Here is a 23,480-nt window from a genome sequence, read left to right as displayed (position 1 = left end):
TTTACTTCCCTTTTCACCCAACAGAAAGGCTTTATTTAATATTCAGATATTTAATTTTAATATTTCCGCCTTCTGGAAACTACTGATGTTTTCTTTTTACCCTAACATATGATCAACTTACTTTTTGTGAGTTTTCTGTGTGCACTTGAGAAGATAACATTGTCTACAATCAGGCTGTATTGTTTGATATATATATATTCTTTTGTCCTGTCAAGTACTGAGAGTAATGCTTGACCTGTTTTCTACTGACAGTGATGCTATCTACTTCTCTTTGCATCAGCTATAATTTCAGTTGTATATAGGTGGTTGCTGGGCTATTTGGTGCATTGATATTCTTCTATTACATATTATATCTTTATGGTGAATTGTGGGGTTTTTTTATATTATAAGGTGTTCTTATCTCATATAATGTCTTGGTGGCCTGAATTCTACTTTCTCTGGCATAAGGATCACAACATCTGCTTTCTCATTGTATCTATCTTCCTAGTAAATCTTCCTTCATCCCTTCATTTTAGCCTTTCTGAATCAGTGTGTTTCAGATGTGTCTTCTATTTGCAACACAGAGTTGGATTTTGCTTTATGCACCAATTTGAAAATGTTTTCTTTAAACAGGCAACTTAATCTCATTCATGTTTATTGACAATATATATGTTGGATCTCAACTCTGTCATATTATTTTATAATTACTGTGTGAATTACGATATTTTTCTGAGGTTTTTTTTTTTCTATTTGATGTTTTCTTTTTTCTTTTTGGTATTTAAGAAAGTTTATATTTTTGTTCTAGTGGTTTCCTTGATGTTTATACCTTTCATAGTGCCCTTAATTCTCTTCTTTCCTACTTAATTTTTAACATCTATATGTCAGTTTTAATCCTAGGTATACCAGGAACAATAGTAATCAACATTCACTGTCTTGGTTCAATTGTTCCTTTTATTTGTTTTATGTTATCAAGTCATGTTATAAATAATTTATAGAAGACTAAGACGATAGTGAAAAACTATGTTTTGCAAATTTCAGTAAGAATTTAAACATAGCAAACCTCTTTGTGTCAAATAAATGTTGGGGCATAAATAAACTAAAAGATAAAAATATATTGTTCACTCATTGATTCTTGAGCTTGAAAAAATTATTTAGGATATCATCTTATGAAGAGTCATAATTTGAGATTTAATGTAAATGATCAATTCCACTATCATCATTATAGGAATAAATGAAAAATTTTTAATTCTCAATTGTGTTCAATAAAAGCTAAAAACGGGCTACTGTGATGATGCCTCCAGTCTTCTCTTATGCCTTCTTTAAACTTGATAAAATAATTTGGGCACTGCAATAAGAAAACTGAAAGATGACAATATAGACAATATATTTCACTGTGGCATCACCCTTCTAAACAGCTTATTTTCTTAGTAATTTAATATTTTAGCATAGTTGGGAACAACTGATGTGCAATGACTTCCTAGAATGATAAAATAACAAAATATTTCAAAATATAGGAAAAATAAGAACACGAAGATCCCACCATGTATCTTAGACTTGTAAAAGGGTCCAACAGATCCATCTTGGTAATTACATATAGAATATTTTATTCCGTATGTTTTAAATAAGTAAATGTTCTCTTTGTTCTTTGGAAGACTTCTAAGAAAGAATGAAATTTATGAAACAACAGTCTTCAGAGATAGTTAGGCCTGCTCAAAAAAGAAACTAAAAAACTAAAACTGGGTCCAACAGACCCTTAGGTATGCCAAGAATTAAATGGCATCCTTTGATTCCCATCTATTATCTATGCAACAATCCATGTGCTTTTTCTGCTTTCCTCTTTCTCTCTTCCTTCTCTTCCCATTTTTAGTTGCATTATTTCTACTTGGACAGAACATAAAACATTTGCATACCAGTTATCTACTGACATCCCCACCACCCTTGTTTCAGTCTTAGCTCTGAAATTCAATACATGAAATGTTCTCGATCAGTCTTTTACCTGAAGTGTTCCCATTCACCTCTTCATTAGATGGAGCTTATTCTCTAGGAGAGATGTTGGTAAATTGCAGCCCACAGGCCAAATCCGGCTCACCAAGTGTTTCTGTAAATCGAGTTTTATTGGAGCAAGGCCCACTCATTAATTCATGCATTTTTTACAGCTGCTTGTGGACAGCTTCAATGACAGATTTGAGTGGTGACAACACACACTGTATGGCCTACAAAGCCTAAATTATATTTACTATCTAGATCTTTACAAAAAAAGTCTGCACATTTCTACTGTAAAAGAAATAGGGCACATATGTACAGAATTATCTGAGTTTTGCCACGTTCAAACTATTTTTTCTATAGCCTTGACACATGAAGGACTGTTTGCCAAGAAATAAAAACCCTTAGCCTGTATTTTCTTTCCTTGAGTTTCTTGAAAAATTTGCTCCATAGTTGCCATGAGTTGTAGGTTGCTTTTGAGAAATCTGATATAATCTCTTGCCCTTGTAAGATATTTCATCTTTCTGCCTGAAGAGCCTAGGAATTATTTTTCTTTATCTTTTAAAATATAGTATTTTTATCAAGATGTCTCAAAATTACTGCTGTGGGTGAATTTTACCAGGTATCCAACTCAGAAGCTCATAAACAGGAGAATGGATAGGCAAATTATGGTAGAGTCAGACAATGAAATACAGTAATGCAAAAAAGTTAACTGTAGGAATACATAACAACATGAATTAATCTTGGTTATATAGTGATGAAGGAAATAAATGAAAGCCTCAGAAAACTGCATAAAATATTATTTCCTCCTCATAAAATTCAAAAACAAGTAAACAAAACAATATGCCATATAAGCATACATGTATAGGTGATAAAGCTATCTTTAAAAAAAAAAATACATAATAAGGAATTCTGGATTTCAGACTAATGGAGAGGCAGAAAACTTTTCTTTTAAATAAAACTTTTTATGAACATGAATTATTATAAAGAGAAAACTTCAAGGAACACAACAAATGGTTATCTTTTTAAGATAAATATTCTCTCATCAGATATACTTTTGGGGGTGACTTTGCTAGTAAGACATGATTAGTTCTATATTGATGACATAATAACCAAATAAAGCTGAGTTAGAGTAAACATAATTATTAAAAAAAACTTAAGAATAATCAACAAATGGTTTTTCTTTAATAATTAGAAAGCAATACATAGACAAATAAGAGTGCTAATTATTTAAATTCCAGTTCCCTGGTCAGCGAACTAAGATCCCACATGCCACACGGGGAGGCCAAAAATAAATAAATTAATTAAATAAAGGTTAGACCTTATTTAATAAAAAAAAAACCAAAAACAAGTGTGAAGTCCTCTCACAAAACACCTCTTTCTCCCAACCTCCAGGATCCTAATACCTAAGTACGCATGAAGGACCACTTAGGTTAAAAGTTATATTTGAATCTCCGAGAACTAATAGTAGGTGCAATCAGACATGCTCAAAATGAGTAACTGTAAAGAGTCTAATAAAAAGACTGTTTACAAAAGTATGGCTAGGGTAATATCCTGGGACTATCAGAGCACAAAGCCTTTACTATCCTGCGTCATGAAATAAGCAAGAGGAGGGACTGTTTTCTAGAACTCTAGAGAGTAGCTGTATGGGGAAGAACACCAGAAAGTTAAGCCTTCAGTAGGACAACCCAATTAACCCAAGAAGATCCAGCAGGGAGGGAGTTGGAGGAATAAAATACCTTAACCTCACTCATCTCCCACCTTCTGATCTACTGATGGTGCCTCCTACCAGCTGATCCCAAATGAAAGCTGGAGGGCATGGGAGCAGAATGGAATGGTGAAGGGTAGATCTGGAGAGACAAATGAAGAGTATCAAACACAGTACCATATGAATCACATCACCACTAGAAAAAGAATAATATGCACAGTACACAATTTAAATAATTTGGCTAATATACTTTTAAAACATTCAGGAAATACATAGATTCACTTTTAAAGAATACTGCTGAAAACCCTATTCATTCACCAACAAATATTTATCAAGCACTTACTACATGGCACTTTACTAGAAGTAGACATACAAAGAGGTATACAGCAGGATTCCTCTCTAAACTTAACTTCTTGGGAAAAAAATGCAAGTACAAAAACAATACCTATAAAAAGCCGTATATGTGTCATATTCATTTATAAACAAAGAGATACAGGAATTTAGAGGATAATTAAACCACTTCCAGAAAATGAAAAAGGCAGAAAGTATAGCTGTGGAACACCCAGAGTCTTTCATCATTACACAATTATAAAGGCCACCTCCACTTTGTTACTTAAACAAGTTTATAGAGCCTTTACTGCAAGCTTATCTCCCATTATACATTCCCCTGATAATTTTCCTGATCATTTCCAATAATTTTTTCCATGAAGCTTACAGGTTACTGTCACTCCCGACCACTTAATAACCATACACTTTTAGAAGTTGTACTCTAGGGTGCCTGATAAAAAATTTCTCTGCCAGATCTATTTACGTGTGCTCCACGGAAGCTATTTTCTCTAGTATTCTATTGTTATACATCTACACACATTTTCATATAAATCAAGCCACACTCAAGGAAACAAATCTTCAGCTAAAGAATGGATTGACTTTGGAGAGACAGCCCACAGGACTCAAATACTATGTGTTGATTTAATGCCTGGGTAATTAAGTTCCATCACCACTGTGGTAAATGCTTTATTAACAGACACTTTAATGGCTGCCTTCTCACGCCTGCATTACTTCTCATCTCCCCTAAGACTGTTACCTGCATTTTCCAAGTGAGATTCACTTGAATCCTTGTTTCATGGTCTGCTTCTGTGAAAACCCAGGTTTAAAAACATCCTATATTTCCTGCCACTAACTTCTTTGCTCCCCTTCACAAGCAAATTTCCTTGAAAGAACTGACTTTGCCCATTGTGCCAGATTCCACTCCTCTAACTCCCTCTTAAATCCAGTCAGGCTTTTAACCCCAACACTACACAAAAACTGTTCTTGTTGGGACTTCCCTGGTGGTGCAGTGGTTAAGAATCCGCCTGCCAATGCAGTGGACACGGGTTCGATCCCTGGTCCGGGAAGAGCCCACATGCCACGGAGCAACTAAGCCCGTGCACCACAACTACTGAGCCCGTGTGCCACAACTACTGAAGCCCGCACACCTAGAGCCCGTGCTCCCCAACAAGAGAAGCCACCGCAATGAGAAGCCCGCGCACCGCAACGAAGAGTAGCCCCCGCTCGCCGCAACTAGAGAAAGCCCGCGTGCGGCAATAAAGACCCAACGCAGCCAAAGATAAATAAAATAAAATAAATAAATTTATTAAAAAAACAAAAACTGTCCTTGTCAAGATCACCAAAGATCTACACAGTACTAAACTTAACGGTCAATTGTTAGTAATTATTTTACTCGACCCATCAGCAGAGCAGCACTTGGCACAGTTGATTACTCTTCTGTTTAATAATCTTTCATCACTTAGCTTCTAGTTCACTGTACTCTTCCTTGCTTATTTCCTTCTTCCCCCCTACCTCTTATCATTGGGCTCAATCCTTTTCTCCTTTCTACCTACACCCATTTCCTTAGTGATCTGATCCAATCTCACGGCTTTAAATGCCATCCATATCCCAAGAAGTCCCAAATTTACATCTCCAGCCCAGATCTCTCTCTAGAGCTCCAGATCTATACAGCCAACTGCCTACCTGACATTTTTACTTTAATGTCTAATGGATATCTCATGTATAACATGTCCAAACTGAACTCCTGACCTTCGAATCACCTTCACCTCAAACCTGCTTCAGAGTCTTCTACACGTCAGTTGATGGCAACTTCACTGTTCCAGCGGCTCATGACAAAAACCCTGGAATCATCCTTGACTCCTCATTTTTTCTCAGATGCTACCTCCAAACCCTCAGCAAATACTATTTATTCTACTTTAAAAACATATAAAACAAACTGACTGATTCTCATCATCTCCAATACTACCACCCTGGTCTAAGCCACCATCATTGCCCAGATTACTGTAACAACTTCCTAACTGGCCTCCTTGCTTCTGTTCGTTCCTCCCTAGAGTTTATTTTCAACACAGCAACCAAAACGATTCATTTAAAAATTATGTCATTGCTCTACTCAAAATCTTGCAGTGTCTCTCCATTTCACCCAAAGTAAAATACAAACACTCGGCAGAAATCTGATATTCTTGCTCCTTGTTACTTCTCTAACTTCATTTGTTAATGTTTATTCTTTCTCTATGGAGAGAATAACATTAACAAAACATTTCCAGACTCCTTACTGTTCCTTGAACATGCCTGCATATTCTTGCCTTTACACTAGCTGTTCCTGCTTTCTGGGAACTCTTCTCCCAGATATCCACATAGCAAACTCCTTCACTTCATTCAACTCTGATCAAAATTCATCGTCTCATTGAGGCTTACTCTGGCCGCCTCCCTATTTTGTGACTACCTCCCACCCTCACAGTATTCTTAATCCCCTTCCCTTGCTCTATTTTACTAAAAATTACTATCTTCTAACACATCATATATAAGCGTACCTATTATGTTTATTATTTATTGTCTGTATCACCCTGCTAGATATAAGTTCTGCAAAGATAAGGAAAAATACCTGATGCATCATTTGCTGAGAAGCGTTACTGCATATCTCTGGAACCAAGTGGAACCAAAACTGTGCTCCTATAAGCTACAAAGTCAACGCAATATTTGGAGGTACTCCTTGGCTCAACAGATACTCTAAAATTCATAAAGAGCAATGACAGTGCCTAAGACTTTTAACTACAGTTTCAAGAGCTAAAAAATATTCTGCAGTATTTTAGACTTTTTTTCAAATGTTAATGTACAGTGTTCAAATTAAATGATTAAAGATAAGTTAACCAGATGGTTCCTTTGTTTTAAATCATATTATTATCAAAATCTCAGGGAAGAGTCACAGTACCAAGAATTATCTGCAATATTATTAGCAGTTGAGTAAGTGGTCACTTGGAGTATGTTAATTGGAAGTTTTTGTCTCTTTTTAAAATTTCTACATAATGGTGAGATCAATATCCTTAGGGTATACTTCAGAGTAAATTTTTATCTAGTAAAATATGGTTTTCATGAATTACTATGCTGTAACTTCAGCTTTGTTTTCAGTTACCCTCACTGCAATGCTGGTTAAAGTGATAGCCTCTTGTTTAATTAAAAAAAAAAACAAACTTTTTTTCTTAGTTTCCTAGAAGCTTTAAACATGTAAGGTTAATCAAAGTAAATCCAATCTACACTTGGGTAGTTGATGCCATTAAAATCAGTCTAGAAAAAGAGCCTAAACTCACATCACAGTGTAGTAATTCCCACTAAGAACAGAGGGAAAAAATTTTAACTCTCTCCACAGAGATAAGCATTCACTTATAACTAAGATGATAAATTATCCCATTACTTATATTCAGAGCAGCCTTACTTAACATAGTATCGTTCCCTAAAGTAGCACTTGTCTATGGTATACACAACTTAATTACTCTGACAACATCTTTAGATATACCTATTGTTTTGTATTCTTTCATAAGTACTTTCCAAAGTGGAAGTACTTACAGATTATTTTTTTGACATCACATACTTTAACAATAAGCGACAAATTCAAAATGCTTTAGGAGTCAAGTAATATGTTAACTTTATATTATTAAGATATCATTTTAGAAAAATTGATGAGTTTTACTTTGTACTTAAATAATTTATAGTATTTTAAAACTACTCATAATTCACCTACTATTCTTATAAAACTCATAAATCATGTATTCTTCCCATTTCCACCTTATATACATTCATAAAGCTATCTAACAAATAATACAATTAATAGGACAAAAATCAAACCAAAAATACCCTGTTGATAAATTTATTTAGAAATACTATTTTGGTTATAGAATAAGGCAAAAAAAAAAAAAAAAAAAAACCCTCTGTAGAAATACTTTAAAATTTACCAAAACTACACTTGACATTTTGTAATCAAATTATTCCAAATAAAACCGAAAACCTACCAACCAATGAATTAACTGGTTAACAATCCATACCAACATTTACCATTCAGAGAAGATTAGAATAAATTTGTTGTGCCTTCCTAACCATCCGTGGAAAGTATAACCACCACCATGTCTCAGGACTGAATAAGACTATCCTTCAATAAAGGGAAATATTAAAAAAGTAAAATATATTCTGTGAACTGTAAACTATATCCAGTAGGGAGATGGGGTAGGGAAGGCATGTACCAATCAGGTGGCCTATAGATTTGTTTCAATGGCCAATACTGCAGGTAAACCCATGCAGGTATGTCATCAAAGAACTTCTATATAAAGTCGGGATCCCTAAAGGGTTATACCATCAATGAAAAAGTGAGGTTTTTAAAAATCTGTTCTGGGCTTCCCTGGTGGCGCAGTGGTTGAGAATCTGCCTGCCAATGCAGGGGACACGGGTTCGAGCCCTGGTCTGGGAAGATCCCACATGCCGCGGAGCAACTAGGCCCGTGAGCCACAATTACTGAGCCTGCGCGTCTGGAACCTGTGCTCCGCAACAAGAGAGGCCGCGATAGTGAGAGGCCCGCGCACCGCGATGAAGAGTGGCCCCCACTTGCCGCAACTAGAGAAAGCCCTCGCACAGAAACGAAGACCCAACACAGCCATAAATAAATAAATAAATAAATAAAATTAAAAAAAAAAAAATCTGTTCTGCAGAGGCAGACAGAAAACATCTATTTCAGCTCTGGCTCTACATAGAGGAAAAAAGGAGTTTGGGCATAGACTAAACATAATGTCATTTTGGGGCATAAATTCATCTTACATACAAACTCAAAAAAAAAAAAACCACATGCCGAAAGTTTAACTTAATTTGGACCTGCGTTGCTAGGCCCACAGAAGTCCACACTCTCTCTCTAGAGCAGGGGTAGGCAAACTAAGACCCAGGGCTAAATCTAGAACAAAGCCATGCCCATCTGTTTATGTTTAGGGCTCCTTTCATGTTACAACAGCAGAGTTGATTAGTTTTGACAAAGACCACATGGTCCACAAAGCCTAAAATAGTTACTATCTGTCCCTTTATAGAAAAGATTGTGACCCCTAGCATAAAGTACTTATAATAACGTCAAGTGTGTTCAAAGTAAAACAATATGAATTAAATTAGTAGAAACAGTAGCCTGTAAATTGGAGGTTGATCAAAGAGTAAAAGTACTGGTTAACTGTCGACTTGAAGTATTCATTTTAAAACTTAAAAAGTCATCACCTATGGTTCAAGTACAAGCATGGTAATAGTTTAATCCTGAATCTTCCCGTTTTCCTCAGGGAAGACATATAAAATAAGGAAAACATGGGGAGGAAAAGTGAAAGAAAAAGAAAATTAAATTTCCAGAGAAATTAGGAATGAAAAAAACTCACCAACTCCAAATCAGGTGCGAACGTGCAAAAAGCCAGTGAAACTAAGAGAATCAGATAGAGAAAGCTGCAAGAATGCAGAAAGGAAGACAAGAAACAAGGAACGTGGAAGAAGCCTAATGGCAGATCTCAAACATTACCTATCTTGTTCCCACAAAAAATGGTCCTCACTCTCCCTAATCATGAGAAGAGCTATAATTAAAAACAAAAAAAGACAACAAAGTAACTTTAAAAAAACATAAAACGTATATAAAATGTACAAAAACCAGAGGGATCACAAAGCAAAATCCAACTTTCTCTTGTATACAAGAGATATATTTAAAACAAAGTGATTCTGAATGGTTAACAATAAAGGAATGGGCAAAGGTACACCGGGAAAAGACTGACTTCCCCACCAAAAAAAAAACCAAGAGCCATAATACTAATAATAGACAACGTTGAAATCAGATCAAAAAACACTGAACAAAGCACTTTATAATATTAAAAGATACAATTTGCAATAAAGATATAACAGTTATGAATATCCATAATAGCAACTTCCATAAAGCATAAATTCCAGAATACACAAGAAAAAATAGGCAAAAATAAACTAACATATTTAGACTTTTATTAACTTTCGGAGCATGACAGATCAAGTTAAAAATTATCATAAGTAAGGAAGAGAAGACCTAAACAGAATAATCAATAAAGTAGATTTTATATATATGTATCAAATGCTATACTTTGATATTATAGGATTTACCTCCTTTTCAAGTGTCTATAGAACATTTATGAAAATTGGGCCCCAAAGAAAATCTCAATAAATTACAAAAAGTAGAAATAATACCTACAACATTCCCTGAACACTATAATAAAACCAAAAATTAAAAACAAAATCAAAAAAGAAAACAACCTTTTTACATAGAAAATTTGTCACTCTTGCTTAAACAACTCTTGGGCCCATCTGAAAAATGAGAATGACTCACCCACATTTGCTTCACTGCTACCATGAGTTTGTTATGACAATAATGTATGTAAACAGGCTTATTTAATGCAGCATTTATTAACCATTACACTCTACATTTTAGAGTCACCAGAATTCTCTTTAGATTTCTTCTATTTTCTCAGTAAAATAAGAAGTAAGAGAGTAATGATGAAGAGTGAAGTGTTGGAAGTTTGAAGAGAGAAAGGAAAACATATGAAACAGTCATCTTGGAAAACTGTAAGACAGATCGGTGATTATGAACTTAAAACTCGGTAAATGAGAAGTACGGACAAGAGAGGGTGAGAGAGAGTGAAGCACTGACCGGAGGCTCAACCGACTAAAGGCTCTGGTAAGGCTGAAGAATTCCCAGAGTCTGGACACTCTTCAGGAGTAAGCTGGAAAGATCATCAGCACTTGAAGAGTAAGATACTTGAAATGGAAATTATGGGATTCGTAGCAGGTACACAAGGTCAAGAGTACCGCAATGCAAGAGAAAGACCCAAACAGGATGGAAAACAAGATCTTTGTAAGAGAGATCAAAAAATTGAGAGGACAGAAGTATTTCAATGGATCCTAAAATATCCATAAAAATATCTGGCTAATATATGTAGGACAGAGACAGTGAGCCAGAAGCTATATTCTTCCAGGAATTAAGCACAGTGATCAAAGGAGCAACAGAGGAGTGTAAGATGGAGAAGTAGTAGGTGGTATAGTCTGATGATGTAAGATTCAAAGTTGAGTGATTTAAAGGAGGAAGGAGTAAAAATAGAGTGGAAATGACAGTAAGAAGTAAGGAGGATACATATCCCAATTCCAGCCCAGCTGTACTGGGGATATGAAAAAGAAAAGATCACTTAAAAGGACTGACGGGGAAACAGCGGAGAATTTAGAAGGGAGTCTTCCTCTGACACACAAGCACTCTCTTGTTGTTGCTAATGGTGATCTGCAAATGAGTTTTCTCATTAAGACTACACAAGGACTCTAAATAGTTCAATACAGTTGTCTATACACAAAAGGGCCAAAAACTTGAGTTCATAATCCTGGCCAGAACCAGAAATGGAGTATGCTCCTGAATCTAAATAGCAAACATAGCGTATATACATTTGTAGGCAAATTAAAAAAAAAAAAAAAAAGCTTACAACTGTTTGAAAATGTCATAAAGAATTCAAAGAAATAAAGTACCAGAAAAATAAATTCGAGTATTTAAGAGTCATATGTAGATTGCCCCAGTCACCTTCGCACACCAGATATAATCTTTTATAGAAGCCAAAAGACTGTCTTTGGGAAGCTTACTTTAGAAGAGTAATACATACATAGAGATATTGCAATAAGATTAGAAACAGAACCTTGAAAAATGAAAAATCCTGAAATCATGGAATGCATAGTAGAGAAACTGGGGTAGTTTTAGCTTTCGGTTCTTAAGTAAAATCCAAAGAAATAGCACCATCTATTGGAATTTCAGATATTTAAAATACATATTCTCAATTCTTAGAAAATGTGTCTAGTATGTAACATTTCTGCACATTTGGCTAAGAAGATAACTTACATATTAAAGGACAATATCTAACACAAAATAAAAAAGTTTATAGTAAAAAGTATTAATTCTTGGTTTATAATTCTAATTTCAAACAGCTAACCATTTTGACTAAATTCATATGAAGATTTTATTATAGATAAAATATTCTCAACCAATAAAGAAGAGTGCATAGTTACATGTTCAAAGTAACTCACAGATATGGTATTCCTGTATGCTGCTTGTATAACCATATATTGCAGAATATCCAAATATTATGATCATGACAACATCTCTACTATCCAACTCCATAATATGTGCTGAATGTCCCTCCACAGCATACTGCTGACCATGTCCAAGCACAGTAGGAGTTTTTGTACTCCACGACTGACTATGTATGTTAAAAACCCATAATTCATCTGTGACATTGCCATCACTTGTTTCAATTCTGCCTCCATACATAAAGATGTTTTCCTGTAAATTAAAAAAACATATGTTAATAAAAAGATATTTGTATCTTAGCAAGATATATTAATTAAAAATAAAGATTAAATTTAAACATTAAATTTTAGTAATTGCTCACAACATGCATAAGACATAGTGCTTCTTTGTAAAAAGTCAAATGGGAACACATGAGTAATGATAATTAATTCTTTTACTTACAAGAAGGGGGAAAATCCACACTTACAAAAAGTTACTTTAAGGTATTTTATTTAAAAATTATGTAGTCAAATAGAGCTACCATACGACCCAGCAATCCCACTACTGGGCATATACCCTGAGAAAACCATAGGTCAAAAAGAGTCATGTACCAAAATGTTCATTGCAGCTCTATTTACAATAGCCAGGACATGGAAGCAACCTAAATGTCCATCGACAGATGAATGGATAAAGAAGATGTGGCACATATATACAATGGAATATTACTCAGCCATAAAAAGAAATGAAATGGAGGTATTTGTAATGAGGTGGATGGAGTTAGAGTCTGTCATACAGAGTGAAGTAAGTCAGAAAGAGAAAAACAAATACAGTATGCTAACACATATATATGGAATCTAAGGAAAAAAAAAAAAAAAAAGGCCATGAAGAACCTAGTGGCAAGACGGGAATAAAGACACAGACCTACTAGAGAATGGACTTGAGGATATGGGGAGGGGGTGGGGTGAGATGTGACAGGGTAAGAGAGTGTCATGGACATACACTACCAAATGCAAAATAGATAGCTAGTGGGAAGCAGCCGCATAGCACAGGGAGATCAGCTCGGTGCTTTGTGACCACCTAGAGGGGTGGGATGGGGAGGGGGGGAGGGAGGGAGATGCAAGAGGGAAGAGAAATGGGAACATATTGTATATGTATAACTGATTCACTTTGTTATAAAGCAGAAGCTAACACACCATTGTAAGGCAATTATACTTCAATAAAGATGTTTTAAAAAAAATAAATAAATAAAATAAAATAAAGATTTTAAAAAAATAAAAAAATAAAAAAATAAATAAAAGTTATGTAGTCAATTAACCATGTTTTTAATTATCCTAGTTGTTGAGTCCCTAGTTGTTAAATTTGAATTTTACCATCTATTTGTACTGCTTTGTGCTAGTCTCAGTCATTCACTGTTTTCATCATTGTTCACCGGAAAGGTAGATCACATTTGTGTATATTATGTGGAGTACATTTTTATTACCACTTCTCATGGCTATGAGCAAATACCTTATAGCACTTATAAATGATACAATTTCAATATGATTGAAATGAATGATATATATAAATCATTACTATTTCAACAACCTAGAAAGAGAAAAGAATTTCTTCAACCTAATAAAGAGCATTTTAAAAAAACAGAAAGCTGATATTACATACACTTAATGGTAAACGACTGAATGTTTCACCAAGGTCAGTAATAAGATAGAGATGCCTGCTTTTGCCACTTACATTCAACATTGTACTCAAGGGTTTAGCCAGAGCAAATATGCAAAAACTGAATAAAGGTATGCGGATTGGAAAAGAAGAGTAAAATATTTCTATTTGTACATGATATGAACTTGTATACAGAGAATACTAAGCAATAAAAAAACAATTAGAGGGGGCGGAGTCAAGACGGCGGACTAGGAGAAGGCAGAATTCGTGTCTCCGCACAACTAGGGCAGCTACCAGGCACCGGTGGGGGACCGTGGACACCTAAGGGGATGGGAGGACCCCCCAGCAACTGGGTAGGACGTGGGGCATTGGGGGAGTGAAGGGGGAGAAGTGGAGGTGGGACAGGACTGGCGCCCCTGAAGGGCAGCTGGGGGAGGGGAAGGGAACTCAGGCCGGAAGGGGGAAATTGAGGAACCACGTGGAGGGCAGAGGATCAAAAGGGAGCATGGCCAGGTTCCCCCTGCCCACTTGGACCCCCAGGAACCTGTTGAGATCCCAGGCCTGATCCTCTGCCCACCGAGGCCCCCTCCAGCCATGCAGGTCCTGAGGAAGTGGGAGGGAAGGGGGAGCAAAAGCAAAGGCTGGACCTCCAGAACCAGCACACCTGAGGGGCAGCTGGGGGAGGGGAGGAGTTCCTACACCCAGTGGGGCCCACCCATAGTTAGGGATCCAACGGGTTGGGGGAGACCCTGGGGGAGACGGTGCAGGAGGGACGTGAAAGAATGGAAGGGAAGGGGGCCAGCGCTTTCCCTGCCCACGTAGGCACTGGGAAGACTGTTGGGCTCCCGGGCCTAATCCTCTGCCCTCGGAGCCTCCCTCCTGCCGTGCAGAGCCCAAACCCTGCCCCTGCACTCCCACCCAGGGCCCTACCTCTACACATGGAGACCCCCTCCAACAGGCTGGGCCTAAACCCCACCAACACACCCTCACCCAGGGCCCTACCTCCAAACTCCGGAACTCCACACTCCAGAGGCCCTCCTTTCCACTTGCTGCCTCTCCCCTCCTGCCAGGTCCTAAGCAGAGGCCCTGCCCCATGCTTGAACGTTGCCCCACACACGCCCTGCCCCCAGTGCCTTTTCTGGCTGCATGGGTCCTGAGCCTAGGCCCCGCCCCATGCTCAAATGTCACACCTCCCCACCTGCCTAGGTCCCGTCCCACCCTAAACCCCACCCCTGCCTAAGTTCCACCCCCAACTAAACTCCTCCCACATAGCCAAGGCTTTTTATTTTCTTTTTCTTTTTCGTCTTTTAGATTGGGGTTCTGTTTTACCTTGTTGATTCATTTATATTTTTATTTTTCCTAATAAATCTTTTATTTTTCTAATTTTATTTTATTCTTTATACTTTGTTATTGTTCTCTCCTTTTGGTTTGTTCCCCCCACCTTTTTTTTTCTTTTTTCTGTTGTGGTTTTATTTTACCTTCCTGCAGTTGTTGCAATTATATTTTTACTTTTCCTAATATATTTTTTATCTTTCAAATCTTTTTGTTTTTTTATTCTTTGATATTGTACTGCTCCTTTTTTCTTTCATTCTTTCTTTTTTTTTTTTTTTTTTTTGCTTGGTTCCCAGGCCAGAGGTCAGGCCCAAGCTCCTGTGGTGGGAGCTCCAAGTCCAAACCACTGGATTAACAGAGAACCTCACACCCCAGGGAAAATTAATCACAGTGAGGCCTCCCAGAGGTCCTCCTCTCAGCACCAAGGCCCGGCTCTATCCAACTGCCTGCAAACTCCAGTGTTGGACGCCTCAGGCCAAACAACCGGTAAGACAGGAATACAGCCCCAACCATCAAAAAAAAAAGAAACGACAAGAAAATACATTACAGACGAAGAAGCAAGGTAAAAACCTACAAGACCAAATAAATGAAGATGAACTAGGCAACATACCAGAAAAAGAATTCAGAGTAGTAATAGTACAGATGATCCAAAATCTCAGAAACAGAATGGAGAAAATACAAGAAACATTTAACAAGGATCTAGAAGAACTAAATAGCAAACAGTGATGAACAACACAATAACTGAAATTAAAAATACTCTAGAAGGAATCAATAGCAGAATAACTAAGGCAGAAGAATGGATGAGTAAGCTGGAAGATAAAATGGTGGAAATAACTGCCAGGGAGCAGAAAAAAGAAAAAAGAATGAAAAGAATTGAGGACAGTCTCAGAGACCTCTGGGACAACATTAAACACACCAACATTCGAATTATAGGGGTCCCAGAGGAAGAAAAGAAAAAGAAAGGGTCTGAGAAAATATTTGAAGAGATTACAGTCGAAAACTTCCCTAACATGGGAAAGGAAATAGTCAATGAAGTCCTGGAAGCGCAGAGTGTCCCATACAGGATAAACCCAAAGACAAACATGCCGAGACACATATTAATCAAACTATCAAAAATTAAATACAAAGAAAAAATATTAAAAGCAGCAAGGGAAAAGCAACAAATAACATACAAGGGAATCCCCATAAGGTTAACAGCTAATCTTTCAGCAGAAATTCTGAAAGCCAGAAGGGGGTGGCAGGACATATTTAAAGTGAGGAAAGGGAAAAACCTACAACCAAGATTACTCTACCCAGCAAGGATCTCATTCAGATTTGATGGAGAAGTCAAAAGCTTTTCAGACAAGCAAAAGCTAAGAGAATTCAGCACCACCAAACCAGCTTTACAACAAATGCTAAAGAAACTTCTCTAGGCAGGAAACACAAGATACGGGAAAGACCTACAAAAACAAACACAAAACAATTAAGAAAATGGTAATAGGAACATACATATCTATAATTACCTTAAATGTAAATGGATTAAATGCTCCCACCAAAAGACACAGACTGGCTGAATGGATACAAAAACAAGACCTGTATATATGCTGTCCACAAGAGACCCACTTCAGACCTAGGGACACATACAGACTGAAAGTGAGGGGATGGAAAAAGATATTCCATGCAAATGGAAATCAAAAGAAAGCTGGAGTAGCAATTCTCATATCAGACAAAATAGACTTTAAAATAAAGGCTATTACAAAAGACAAAGAAGGACACTACAGAATGATCAAGGGATCAATCCAAGAAGAAGATATAACAATGGTATATATTTATGCACCCAACATAGGAGCACATCAGTACATAAGGCAAATGCTAACAGCCATAAAAGGGGAAATCGACAGTAACACAATCATAGTAGGGGACTTTAACACCCCACTTTCACCAATGGACAGATCATCCAAAATGAAATAAATAAGGAAACACAAGTTTTAAATGACAAATTAAACAAAATGGACTTAATTGATATTTATAGGACATTCCATCCAAAAACAACACAATACACTTTCTTCTCAAGTGCTCATGGAACATTCTCCAGGATAGACCATATCTTGGGTCACAGATCAAGCTTTGGTAAATTTAAGAAAATTGAAATTGTACCAAGTATCTTTTCCGACCACAACACTATGAGACTAGATATCAATTACAGGAAAAAACTGTAAAAAATACAAACACATGGAGGCTAAACAATACGCTACGAAATAACCAAGAGATCACTGAAGATATCAAAGAGGAAATCAAAAAATACTTAGAAACAAATGACAATGAAAACACGATGACCCAAACAAAACCTATGGGATGCAGCAAAAGCAGTTCTAAGAGGGAAGTTTATAGCAATACAATACTACTTCCAGAAACAAGAAAAACCTCAAATAAACAACCTAACCTTACACCTAAAGCAATCAGAGAAAGAAGAACCAAAAAAACTCCAAAGTTAGCAGAAAGAAAGAAATCATAAAGATCAGATCAGAAATAAATGAAAAAGAAATGAAGGAAACAATAGCAAAGATCAATAAAACTAAAAGCTGGTTCTCTGAGAAGATAAACAAAATTGATAAACCATTAGTCAGACTCATCAAGAAAAAAAGGGAGAAGACTCAAATCAACAGAATTAGAAATGAAAAAGGAGAAATAACAACTGACACTGCAGAAATACAAAGGATCATGAGAGACTACTAAAAGCAACTATATGCCAATAAAATGGACAACCTGGAAGAAATGGACAAATTCTTAGAAAAGCACAACCTTCCGAGACTGAACCAGGAAGAAATAGAAAATATAAACAGACCAATCACAAGCACTGAAATTGAAACTGTGATTAAAAATCTTCCAACAAACGAAAGTCCAGGACCAGATGGCTTCAGAGGCAAATTCTATCAAACATTTAGGGAAGAACTAACACCTATCCTTCTCAAACTCTTCCAAAATATAGCAGAGGGAGGAACACTCCCAAACTCATTCTACGAGGCCACCATCACCCTGATACCAAAACCAGACAAAGATGTCACAAAGAAAGAAAACTACAGGCCAATATCACTGATGAACATAGATGCACAAATCCTCAACAAAATACTAGCAAACAGAATCCAACAGCACATTAAAAGGATCATACACCATGATCAAGTGGGGTTTATCCCGGGAATGGAAGGATTCTTCAGTATACACAAATCAATCAATGTGATACACCATATTAACAAAATGAAGGATAAAAACCATATGATAATCTCAATAGATGCAGAAAAATCTTTCGACAAAATTCAACACCCATTTATGATAAAAACTCCCCAGAAAGTAGGCATAAAGGAAATATGCTTCCTTTTAGAGGAAAACATAGGCAGAACACTCCATGACATAAATCACAGCAAGATCCTTTTTGACCCACCTCCTAGAGAAACGGAAATAAAAACAAAAATAAACAAATGGGACCTAATGAAACTTAAAAGCTTTTGCACAGCAAAGGAAACCATAAACAAGACGAAAAGACAACCCTCAGAATGGGAGAACATATTTGCAAATGAAGCAACTGAGAAAAGATTAATCTCCAACATATACAAGCAGCTCATGCAGTTCAATATTAAAAAAACAAACAACCCAATCCAAAAATGGGCAGAAGACCTAAATAGACATTTCTCCAAAGAAGAAATACAGACTGCCAACAAACTGATGAAAGGATGCTCAACGTCACTAATCATTAGAGAGATGCAAATCAAAATTATAATCAGGTATCACCTCACACCAGTTAGAATGGCCATCATCAATAAATCTACAAACAATAAATGCTGGAGAGGATATGGAGATGCACTGTTGGTGCGAATGTAAACTGATACAGCCACTATGGAGAACAGTACAAAGGTTCCTTAAAAAACTAAAAATAGAATTACCATATGACCCAGCAATCCCACGACTGGGCATGTACCCTGAGAAAACCATAATTCAAAAAGAGTCATGTACCACAATGTTCACTGCAGCACTATTGTCCTGCAGTAGACAAGACATGGAAGCAACCTAAGTGTCCATCGACAGATGAATGGATAAAGAAGATGTTGCACCTATATACAGTGGCATATTATTCAGCCATAGAAAGAAACGAAATTGAGTTATTTGTATAATGAGGTGGATGGACCTAAGTCTGTCATACAGAGTGAAGTAAGTCAGAAAGAGAAAAACAAATACCGTATGCCAACACATATATATGGAATCTTAAAAAGAATGGTTCTGATGAACCTAGGGGCAGGACAGGAATAAAGACGCAGACATAGAGAATGGCCTTGAGGACATAGGGAGGGGGAAGGGTAAGCTGGGATGAAGTGAGAGAGTAGCACTGACATATACACACTACTAAATGTAAAACAGATAGCTAGTGGGAAGCAGCCGCATAGCACAGGGAGATCAGCTCGGTGCTTTGTGACCACTTAGAGGGGTGGGAAAAGGAGGGTAGGAGGGAGACGCAAGAGGGAGGGGATATGGGGATATATATATATGCATATAGCTGATTCACTTTGTTATACAGCAGAAACTAACACAACATTGTAAAGCAATTATATTCCAATAAAGATGTTTAAAAAAAAATCTAAAAAAAACCAATTAGAGTTAATAAATGACTTCAGCAACATTGCAGAATAAAAGATCAATGTACAAAAAATCAATTATACTTCTATAAGCTTGCAATGAACAATCCAAAAATGAAACTAAGTAAACAATTCAATCTACAAAAGCATCAAAAAGAATAAAATAACTAGGAATAAATTTAACAAAAGAAATTCCAAACTTATACTCAAAGCTACAAAACATTGTTGAAAGAAATTCTGAAAGATCTAAATGAATGGAAAGACCTCCTGTGTTCATGGATCAGAAGACTTGATATTGTTAAGATGGCAATACTCTCCAAATTGATCTACAGATTCAATGCAATCTCTATTAAAATTCCAAATGGCTTCTCTGTAGAAATTGACAAGTTGATTCCAAAATGCATATGGAAATAAAATTGGACGATTAGCACTTCTCAACTTTAAAACTTACTACAAAGCAAAAGTAATCAAGAAAGTATGCTACTGGCAAAAAGAGAAACATACAAATCAACAGAACTAAGAGTCCAGAAAAAAATCCATATATCTATGGCTAATTGATATTTGGCAAAAGTGCCAGGACCATTCAATGGGGAAAGAATAGTCTCTTCAACAAACAGTGCTAAGAGAACTGGACAGTCACATGCAAAAGAGTGAACCTGAATCCTTACTGCACATGACATACAAAACTTCAAGTGGATAAAAGACCTAAACGTAAGAGCCAAAAAAGCTATAAAACACTTAAAAAAAAAACATGGGCTAAATATGCATGACCTTAGATTTGACAATAGATTCTTAGATATGACACCAAAATCACAAGAAACAAAAGGGAAAAAAAAGATATACTGGATTTCATCAAAGTTAAAAACTTTTGCGCTTCAAAAGACACCATCAAGAAAGTAAAAGAAGTGGAATAAATATTTGCAAATCATGTATCTGATAAGGGACTTGTATCTAGAATATATAAAGAACTCTGACATATCAAAAATTTAAAAATGGGCAAAGGACTTAAATAGACATTTCTCCAAAGAAAATACAAATACCCAAAAAAGCACATGACTAGCATCATTAGTCAACATGGAAATGCAAATCAAACATGAGGTACCACTTCACACCTATTAGGATGGCTATCATCGAAAAGACAGATTAACTAGTCTTAGCGAGGATGTGTACACGTTGGAACCTTCATACAAAGTTGGCGGGACTATAAAATGGTGCAACCACATTGGAAAACAGTCAGGAAGTTCCTGAAAAAGTTAACAGTTACCATATGATCCAGCAACTTCAACTCTATATATACCCAAGAGAAATGAAAGAATATGTCCACACAAAAACTTATACATGAATGTTCATAGCAGCATTATTCATAATAGCCAAAAGGGGAAACAACCCAAGTGCCCATCAACTGATAAATGCATAAACAAAATGTAAAATATCCATACAATAGATATTATTTAACCATAAAAATTAAGTACTGATATATGCTGCAACATGCCAGTCATAAGCTACATAGTAAACAATTTCATTTATATGAAAGACAAATCTACAGAGAAAGGAAACAGCTTCATGATTGCTTAAAGCTGGGAGGATGAGAAGGTTTGGGGTGACAGCTGAAGGGTACAGGACTTCTTTACAAGGAGATGAAAATATTCTAAAATTGATTACCCAACACTGCAATTTTGACAAACCTGCAAGAGATAATTGCACAACTCTGAAGATACTAAAAAGCATTCAATTGTACATTTTAAACACATGAATTGTATCGTATGCCAATTATATCTCAATAAAGCTGTTACAAGAAAATGAAATAAATCAAAAAACTAAAACATACATATGTACACAGAGAGATTTTTATTTAATTTCTTAAACATGTATATGCATAGCAAAAAACAGTGGTAGTTTATTCTTTACATTGCTCCTGTGTTTTCCAAATTTTCTTAAACAAGCACAGAAAATATATAAGTTCTGATTTGAAGAGTGTAGTCACAGTCGACAAAATACATGAATTTTTGTTGATTCAAAATAAAAACCAGTTAAGTAGCCTGATTTTAATCATGCTAAATTCATGAACCCCACAAATACATAAAAATAACTGATTACAAAGCAATCCCTATCAAAATCCCAATGACATTTTGCATAAGTAGAAAAATCCATCCTAAAATTAATATGGAATCTTAAGGGACCCCGAATAGATAAAACAAACTTGAAAAACAAGACTGCAGTTGGAGGTCTCACATCTCTTCATTTCAAAACTTACTACAAAACTACACTAATCAAAACAGTGTGGTACTGGAATAAACACAGACCTAGATCAAAGGACTAGAGAGCTCAGAAATAAATCTTTGCATATATGATCAAATGCTTTCAACAAGAGTGCCAAGACCATTTAATGGGGAAAAAAGTCTTTTCAACAAATAATGCTGGGAAAACTGAATATCCACATGTAAGAGAAAAAAATTGGGCCTTTACTTTATACCCTAAACAAAAATTAACTCAAAATAGATTAACGACCTAAGAACTAAAACTTCACAATTCTTAAAAGAAAACATAGGGAAAAGGCTTCATAATATTGGATTTGGCAATGACTTCTTGGATATGACACCAAAAGCACTGGCAATAAAAGAAAAAACAGATAAATTGGACTGTTTCAAAATTAAAAACCTGCCCGTCAAAGGACACTATCAATGGAGTGAAAAGATAGCCCACAGGATAAGAGAAGATATTTGCAAATCATATATCCAATTAGCAGATAAAATCCATAATATATAAAGAACTCCTACAACTCAACACCAAAAAAAAAGTTAAAAATGGGCAAAAGACTTGAATATATGTTTCTCCAGAGAAAGCATACAAATATCCAATAAGCACTTGAAAAGATGTTAAATATCACAAATCATTAAGGAAATACAAATCAAAACCACAATGAGATACTGCTTTACATCCATCAGGATGGCTAATATAGGAAGGAAGTTAGGAAGGAAGGAAGGAAGAGGAAAATAACGAGTGTTGACAAGGATATGGAGGGATTGAAACCTTTCTGCACTGCTGGTAGGAATGTAAAATGGTTACAGCTGCTGTGGAAAACAATATGGCAGTTCCTCAAAAAATTAAAAATAGAATTACCATACAATCCAGCAATTCCACTTCTGGCTATCTATCCAAAAGAAATGAAATCAGGGACTTGAAAAGATAGTTGTATACCCATGTTCATAGTAGCATTATTCATAATAACCAAAAAGGTGGAAGCAACCCAAGTATCTATTGATGGATGAATGGATAAACAAAATGCAGTGCAATATATACATACAACAGAACATTATTCAGACGTAAAAAGGAAGGAAATTCTGACACATGCTACAAGATGGATGAACCTTGAGGACACCATGCCAAGTGAAATAAGCCAGTCATTAAAGGACAAACACTGTATGATTTCACTTACATGAGGTACCTAGAATAGTCAAATTCACAGAGACAGAAAGCAGAATGGTAGTTTGCAGGGTCTGGGGAAAGGGGGAAATGAGGAGTTACTGTATGGGTATAGAGTTTCAGTTTTGCAAGATGGAAAGAGGTCTGAAAATAACAGTAATGGCTGTACAACAACTTGAATATACTGAATGCCACTGAATGAATTCTACTCTTAAAAATGGTTAAAATGGTAAATTTCTGTAATGTATATCATGGACAAAAACTCAACCTTCATTTCTTCTCATGTTCAGTGGAGGACTGTATTAAAATCTCTTTTTTTTTACTAAAATAGTATAAAAGTCTTTGACATCTCAAGTTATTGTGATTCATATGATCTACTGTTCTTATTAAATGTTTGAAATAAATC

The 23,480-nt window shown here is 36.0% G+C and overlaps 1 protein-coding gene across 2 annotated transcripts in view; it reads right to left on the bottom strand.

Annotated features, from left to right (window-relative positions):
- Positions 1-23,480, bottom strand: part of ATRNL1 (attractin like 1) — a 684,787-nt gene that overhangs the window by 609,980 nt on the left and 51,327 nt on the right. For both annotated transcript variants that reach the window (XM_068549055.1, XM_068549056.1), the window contains one exon: positions 12,080-12,335. In XM_068549055.1, coding sequence (XP_068405156.1) covers positions 12,080-12,335 — 256 coding nt within the window. The remainder of the gene's footprint in view (positions 1-12,079; positions 12,336-23,480) is intronic.

The sequence above is a fragment of the Eschrichtius robustus genome, chromosome 7 (assembly GCF_028021215.1).
Source record: "Eschrichtius robustus isolate mEscRob2 chromosome 7, mEscRob2.pri, whole genome shotgun sequence".
NCBI lineage: Eukaryota > Metazoa > Chordata > Mammalia > Artiodactyla > Eschrichtiidae > Eschrichtius > Eschrichtius robustus.
The sequence above is the reverse complement of the archived record's forward strand: the minus strand, read 5'-3'. Positions and strand labels throughout refer to the sequence as shown.